The 8681-nt window shown below is 44.6% G+C and overlaps 1 protein-coding gene across 1 annotated transcript in view; it reads left to right on the top strand.

Moving 5' to 3' along the window:
* Nucleotides 1-468: 468 nt before the first annotated feature.
* Nucleotides 469-8681, top strand: part of ASAP1 (ArfGAP with SH3 domain, ankyrin repeat and PH domain 1) — a 329695-nt gene continuing 321482 nt past the window's right edge. The window contains 1 exon segment of the mRNA XM_040354975.1: nt 469-739. Within this exon segment, the coding sequence (XP_040210909.1) occupies nt 657-739 (83 nt within the window). The 5' untranslated portion in view covers nt 469-656.

Raw genomic sequence — 8681 nt, 5'->3', positions numbered from 1 at the left:
CTTTGTGAATACTGCACTTGCCTCTCTAAATTGTGGCAGCGTAAATAACATACGCTACGCCCGCACAAATTTACGTCGCCGTACCTGAATCTAGCCCATAGTATGTACATATTTAATAAGAATGTGTGTATATTTATACAAATGCAGGTAGTTATGTATTTAAATTTTACATGCAGTAACTATATGTGGGAGGTTGTCTCCATTTCTACATATATCTCTGTATTTCTCTGTGTCTATACATCCTCCAGCACACAGCTCTGGTACACGGCCAGTCAGTGTGCTGGTGATGATGTGACCAGAGAGTGAATGAGGGAACCCCCGCGGGAACGCGCATCCCCCCCCTCCTCTTCCAACTCTTCCTTGTTGTCAAGCAGGTGAGCGCGCACCGCACTCTGCGCTCTGCTCTTGCCGGCGCGCGCGCCCCCAGAAGGGAGGGGAGAGAGCGCGCTCCCCGGCCGCAGCGCCGTGTCCCCGCGGTGTGCGCGCTCCCTGCTGGCAGCCAGGCGGCGGGCTGGACGGTTGTGTGTGAGGAGGACGGAGAGCCGCCATAGACCTGAGAGAGAAAGAAAGAGAGAGAGCGCGCGGGGCTGAGGAGGAGGAATGGTCCAGCTTCTGGTTGGGGAGATGATAATGATGATGAGTCAGGCTGAGGGTGAATGAGGAGGAGAAGGAGGACAGACATCTCCGGGGAACAGGGACACACACAGGAGGACGGAGTGCGGAGCCTCACCACTGACATGTATGTATTCTGTATATATAGAGAGAGAGAGAGAGACACTGACACCTATACTGTGTATAGAAACTGATATCTATATGTAATCTGTATATAGAGAGACACTGACACCTATACTGTGTATAGACACTGATATCTATATGTAATCTGTATATAGAGAGACACTGACACCTATACTGTGTATATACACTAATATCTATATGTATTCTGTATATAGAGAGACACTGACACCTATACTGTGTATATACACTAATATCTATATGTATTCTGTATATAGAGAGACACTGACACCTATACTGTGTATACACACTGATATCTATATGTATTCTGTATATAGAGAGACACTGACACCTATACTGTGTATACACACTGATATCTATATGTATTCTGTATATAGAGAGACACTGACACCTATACTGTGTATACACACTGATATCTATATGTATTCTGTATATAGAGAGACACTGACACCTATACTGTGTATATACACTGATATCTATATGTATTCTGTATATAGAGAGACACTGACACCTATACTGTGTATATACACTGATATCTATATGTAATATGTATATAGAGAGACACTGACACCTATACTGTGTATATACACTGATATCTATATGTATTCTGTATATAGAGAGACACTGACACCTATACTGTGTATACACACTGATCTCTATATGTAATCTGTATATAGAGAGACACTGACACCTATACTGTGTATACACACTGATCTCTATATGTAATCTGTATATAGAGAGACACTGACACCTATACTGTGTATATACACTGATCTCTATATGTAATCTGTATATAGAGAGACACTGACACCTATATGTATTCTGTGTATGAATATATACATATATTGACACATACTTATATACTGTACATAGACTGATTGAGATATATTGATATACTGTATATGTCTATGGATGGACTGACATGTATATTGTGTATTCTTTATACTCTTATATATAGATATTTATTCTACTTTGTGTGTGTGTGTGTGTGTATATATATATATATATATATATATATATATATATATATATATATACACATTTATTCATTCTGACCTCCTATCTATCTATATATACACAGTCCTCATACATGTATAATGGTATCATATATGTATCCTGAGCCCACCCTGTGTACTAGATATCCTATATACTGTCCTTTTATTTGTGTGTTATCATCTCTATATAGATTATATCTATATCATATTTATTTATTTTTCATACTGTGTGATCTCCATTATATATATGCAACTGACCCCCCCCTATATATATATCCTCTATAAGTCTCCTTATGTATGATGATTGTCCTGCCGGTCTATTGCTGTCATGTCTGTTTATTCTCGGTGTGTGCTTGCTGTGTCTATGTTGTATGAACACTGTGTGTGTGTATTATATTGGTGTTTATGCTGATTGCCGGTGATATGTATGATTTTTGCAGTTTCCAGGTGATGGTGTCAGTGTCCCTCCTGTCATGTCTGTATGTCTGACAAGGATGTGTATGATCTGTATTCTGCTCTCGTTGCTTCTCTCAGTGTCTTTTATCTTCCTGTGTATGTGATGTGTTTCCAGGGCCGGTCTGCGTTTTCTTCACTTCCTCTTGACATGTATGTGTGTGTGTGCTGTCATCTTACCATGTGTATGTGAGACGACTCCTGACGTGTGTGTGCTGTCATCTTAACATGTGTATGCGAGACTCCTCCTGACATGTATGTGCACGCTGTCTATCCTATCATGTGTGAATCTTTGACGTGTGTGTGTGACTTTTCCTGGCATGTATCTCATTCTGTCATGTGTGACTCTCCTGACATGCGTGTACTGTATGTATGTGTGATGTCACCCTTTCTGACATGCATGTACTGTATGTGTGATGTCACCCTGTCATGTATGACTCTTTCTGACATGCATGTACTGTATGTGTGATGTCACCCTGTCATGTATGACTATTTCTTTTTTCTTTTTTTCACAAGAAATGTATGACCATTTCTGACATGCATGTACTGTATGTATGATGTCACCCTGTAATGAGTGACTCTCCTGACATGTATGTACTGTATGTGATATTCTGTCATGTGTGACTCTTTCTGACATGCATGTACTGTATGTATGTCTAATGTCATCCTGTCATGCGTGACTCTTTCTGACATACATGTACTGTATGTATGATTTTTTTTTTTTTAATGTATTTTTTACCTGGTATGTATGTGCTCTCACCCCACTGTGTATGACTTTTCCTGACCTTTTTGTATGCATGTGTGATTCTTAATGACGTGTGTTTTGTGACTTTCTGATATGCGTTTGGGTGCACACTCTCACCCTACCTTGTGTGACTTCTTCCTGTCACGTATATATATGTGTTATCATCCTGCCATGTGTGACGTTCTCTGACATGCAAGGCTTTGTGTTGACATCCTAGTATGAGTGAATTTTCTGACATATATGTATCTCTGCTCTCATCCCATTATTACTCTTCCTGATATGTATGTATAGCATGTGTGTTGTCATCCTACTAGGTTTGATTTTTTTTCTCCTGGCTTGTATGTATCTCTGCTCCTCACCCCAGCATCTGTGGCCCTTCCAGATGTGTGATGCCGTCATCCTGTCATGTATGTATGTGTGATGCCGTCATCCTGTCATGTATGCATGTGTGATGCCGTCATCCTGTCATGTATGCATGTGTGATGCCGTCATCCTGTCATGTATGCATGTGTGATGCCGTCATCCTGTCATGTATGCATGTGTGATGCCGTCATCCTGTCATGTATGCATGTGTGATGCCGTCATCCTGTCATGTATGCATGTGTGATGCCGTCATCCTGTCATGTATGCATGTGTGATGCCGTCATCCTGTCATGTATGCATGTGTGATGCCGTCATCCTGTCATGTATGATGCCGTCATCCTGTCATGTATGCATGTGTGATGCCGTCATCCTGTCATGTATGCATGTGTGATGCCGTCATCCTGTCATGTATGCATGTGTGATGCCGTCATCCTGTTATGTGTGGCCCTTCCTGACATGCATGTACTGTGTATGTGTGATGCCGTCATGTATGTATGTATGTGTGCTCTCACCCTACTTTTCTTGACCTTTATGTGATTCCTCCTGACATGCATGTATGTGCGTTCCTATCTTATCATATGTGATTTTCTGACTTGCATGCGTCTGCGCTCTCACCTTACCTTGTGTGACTTTTCCTGTCACGTATGTATATGTGCTATGATCAGGCCTGTGACTTGCACTGTTATCCGTGTTCATATTATATGGTTGTGTTGGCACATATACCCGCAGTAATTACAATCTGTGTCATCGTCCTGACCTGCCCCGGGTCTTTCTGCTCTCCCTCAGGAATTCACATGCGTTGCTTTTATTATAATTGCTCCCAGTCCAGTTCTGTATTCTATTCTGCTTACTAGGGGGGGTGTCTGCATTTTGTCCTGACATACATGTCTGTGATATCCCATGTATTCTACAATCTGTGTGCCCTCCTCATAGAATGGGTGTATCGTGTTCTATGGACGGTATCTGATTCTTTTTATATGTAGCATTTCCTTGGCACAATATGTATACTGCACGCCTTTCCTCGTCTTGTGTACACATATCATCCTCCTGATATGTAAATGTGTTTTTTTTTTCCCGCCATGCACACTATATGCTTGGCCCATATATGTATGCTATAGAATGTTACTTTACCACTCTCCTTCATTCTGTGTATATCTTCTCTCTGGCATTTATGGCCATCCCTTATGATCTGTTGGTTTTCTTCTCCTCCTTTTTTCTGCCAGTTTGCCATTCTTGCGTCTTGGCATGTATACGTAGCAGACACCCAGATTGTCTGTCCTTTCCTGGCTTATTGTCTACTGTTTTTACTGTCTTATTACATGGCAGCTACTTGGCCTGAGCAGTTTTTTCCATCGAGTATCTCTATCCAACACTGGTTAGGACTTTGACAGATGCCAGCGGGTTAATTCATCCAGAACCTTCAGGGGTTCCACTGCAGAGCGCTCATCATCACCTGAGTTTTACATACGGCAGCCGTTACAATGCTTGTTGGCATATACATTTTTTTCACTATATATGGATACTTTCAGGATTTCTTACCTGGAGCAAAAAAAAAAACCCTCTGTGCATCCTGGGGGACATCATGTGACCCCGCCCCCCCCCCCCACTGATGCAGCACTCTTGAATACTATCACATGATGAAAGGGGGTGTCACCACCACCCCTGTTGTCATCTCCAACAAATAACATACACGGGTATTTTGCAGCAGCTGCATTGGAGGAAGGAGAAACGGGTCAGTGCTATGAAGGTGAGTACAAGTGAGTGAGGGGGTGGACTTTAAAGTAGGGTTGTCCCGATACCACTTTTTTTTTTAGGACCGAGTACAAGTACTGATACTTTTTTCCAAGTACTCGCCGATACCGAATACCGATACTTTTTTTTTTAAATGTGTCCCCAAATGCAGCCATGTCCCCCCCCCATATATGCAGCCATGTCCCCCCCATATATGCAGCCATATATGGGGGGGACTGTTCTGTTCACGCTTTTAGGCAAGACATTTTTTATTTATTTTTTATGCCAGGGCTCTTTAGACTTTCTAAACAAAGGACCAGTTTATTATCCTTCAGACTTTAGGGGGCCAGACTGTGGCCAGCGGGAGTGGAAATTCTTACTGCCATCAGTGGGTATAAACTTTGCCACATTTGGTGTCGGTGGAAAGAATAGTGCCCCATTGTTGGTGCCAGTGGGAGGAATGGTGCCCCATTGTTGGTGCCAGTGGGAGGAATGGTGCCCCATTGTTTGTGCCGTTGGAAGAAATTATACCCCATTGTCGGTGCCAATAAGACCAATGGGGCCCGTTGTTGGTGCCAGTGGGAGAAATGGTGCCCCATTGTTGCCAGTGGGAGGAATGGTGCCCCATTGTTGGTGCCAGTGGGAGGAATGGTGCCCCATTGTTGGTGCCGTTGGAAGAAATGATACCCCATTGTCGGTGCCAATAAGACCAATGGGGCCCCATTGTTGGTGCCAGTGGGAGAAATGGTGCCCCATTGTCTGTGTCAGTGGGAGGAATAGTGTCCTGAGGACCGGATATAGGCAAGCAAAGGGCCGCAGTTTAGAGACCCCTGGTTTATACAATTGTCACTTCTGATTGGTTTCTGTAACAAAAAACAAACAAAAAACTGATGTTAAAGCAGAGTTCCACCCAAAAATGGAACTTCCGCTTTAAGTGCTGGTGACTCCCTGACATGCCACGTTTGGCTTGTCATTTTTTTGGGGGGGGGGGGCGGAAACCCTTTTTTTAGAGGGTTCCAGCTCCCACTTCCTCCCGGGGCTTTGCTTGCGGCGGAAGGATGTTCACCTCCCCCCCTCCCTCTCGGCAATCATCTGGGACCTGTGACGTTGTCCGGCCAATCACGGTGCGTGCGCGTTGCTAGCACATGCGTGCCCGGCTATGAAGCCACATCCGGGCGCCCACAGTCACGATGCCGGCGCAGCTGAGAGGAGGAGGAGACGAGCGGGGCTTTCGTACGCCCGCATTGCTGGAATCCTGGTGGATTGCTGGACAGGTGAGTGTCCGATTTAATAAAAGTCAGCAGCTACACTTTTTGTAGCTGCTGACTTCTATATGGGTGGAACTCTGCTTTAACTGAACTGAAGACGGATGTGCAAACTGATGTAATCAATCTGTTTTCAAAAAACGTGACTCAACGGATGACTCCCACGTGAATGGGGCCTTCAAACGGAACTCGGCTGTATCTGAGCACCACAGATTGGAAACGCTATTTAATTTAATTTTTAATATTCAAAGCGAACTCACCCTTCCATCAATGTCTTTATTTTGTTGAGAAATCTCTTTGAAAAATACCCCCCCCCCCCCAGCAATTTACACTAACGCCCATCTTGAATAAGGGCAGATAATTCATGTAGCATCTACTTCCTGGAATCCATCTGCCCTTTGCTCAGGCATGCAGGCAGGAGGGTGTGCTTAGCTGAGAAAGCCCCTCCTCCCCTTATCCAGAACATGAAGACTCCTGGGATGTATGACATCATTTTGGCCTAGGCGAGGACGCAACTGAGGAAATGTCAAGTAAATCGAATTTATTTATTTCAGGTACAGCGCAGTCAATTCATGCAGCGCTTTTACATTGTACATTCACATCAGTCCCTGCCCTCAAGGAGCTTACAACCTAAAGGTCCCTAACACACATTTATACATACTAGGGCCAATTTAGACAGGATCTGATTTTACCTACCAGCATGTCTTTAGAGTGTGGGAGGGAACCGGAGTACCCGGAGGAAACTAATATTACCTTCCTATCGATTTATTATTGCTAGCAGCATAAAGATTTAAAATGTGTTAATATTGAGAGAGTTTTTAGTTCCGCTTTAAAGCGGTAGTAAACCCGCTGTCTTTTTTTTTTTTTTTTTTTTTTTTTAAACCTGAAAAGCAAAAGCCATAATGAGCTAGTATGCACCGCATACTAGCTCGTTATGAAATACTTACCTCGGAACGAGGTGAGAGGAACTTACCTGGTCCAGGCCTAGGGAGATGTCATCTTTCCTCGGCGTGTCTTCCGGGTATCGCCGCTCCAGCTCTGTGATTGGCTGGAGCGGCGATGTCGTCACTCCCCGGCAAGGTCCGGCGGCTGCCGGGCCTTTAGCCGAGGATCTCCGCTGTACATGCGCCGCTGCTGTCAGCGGCGCATGGCGGGGGGAATAAATCTTATAGGTTTAGGAGATATTCTTTATACCTGCCGGTTCACACTGGGGCGACTCGTCAAGCGACTCAGCCGCCTGACAAGTCGCGTTCCATTCTATTCGATAGAACCGTTCTAATAGGAGCGACGCAAGTCGCTCCGATTTAGAAAAAGGTTCTTGTACGACTTTGGGGGCGACTCGGGGCGACTTGCATTGACTTTTATACAGAAGTCATTTTGCAAGTCGTCTTCAGGACGCCTTGCCCCACGTCGCCCCCAAAGTTGTACCGCCCCAGTGTGAACCGGCTCTTATTATAGGCTTACCTGTAGGTTAAAGTGGTAGTACAGAGTATACTATACTATTTCTGGGGAGGTGGGAGGAGCTTGGAACTCAGGTCCAGAGAGAGATCTCTTTGTTGGATATGAGACTAGTGGGCGAGTTAAAGGAACACTAAAGGCAGAATTTTTTTTTAAATAACAAACATGTTATACTTACCTCCACTGTGCAGCTCATTTTGCACAGAGTGGCCTCTAACCCTGTCTTCTGGGGTCCCTCGGCGGCTCCTCCCCGCAAAAGCTTTCTACCTTCATGCGAGCTTGCATGGTGGAAAGCTTTTGCGAGCGCGCTCCCATGATACAGCGCTGGGCATAGCCGCCGACTGTATCATTCGGCCCCCCCCCCCCCTGGCGCGCCGCGTCATCCGCTGTGATTGACAGCAGCGCATGCCAATGGCTGCACTGCTTTTAATTCGTCCAGCCTAGCCAATCAACGGCCAGGCTGGGAACCGAAGAGGATCACGTGGACGCGCGCGGGACTTTTCGAGGGGTCAGGTAAGTAAAACAGGGGGGAGGGGCCGGTACCATCGGATTTTTTTTTTTACCTTAATGCATAGGCTGTATTAAGGTGAAAAAACATTTACATTTACAACCCCTTTAAGTATTTGGCATTCACCCAAATGTATAATTTTGCATGGATTACTCCTTTTTTATAATTTTTTCCCCCCGTCATGTGTGCAGTTCCGACAGGTCAGTCCCTGACTTCCTAATGACAATAGCCTAATATACACTCCCTGCAGTATATTCCTCATTCTACAAGTGCCATTCTTCATGTATGTCGGGGCTGCCATCTGTCAAGATCACATTACTAGTTTGGCATGCTTGTGCTGAATTAGATACTGCCTGTAAATTCCCCGAGCATTGTCCTTTCAGACGCGGACAAAGATGTGAGCGATTTCT

This window comes from Rana temporaria, chromosome 5 (genome assembly GCF_905171775.1).
Source record: "Rana temporaria chromosome 5, aRanTem1.1, whole genome shotgun sequence".
Lineage (NCBI taxonomy): Eukaryota > Metazoa > Chordata > Amphibia > Anura > Ranidae > Rana > Rana temporaria.
This window is presented reverse-complemented; position numbering and strand designations above follow the sequence as displayed.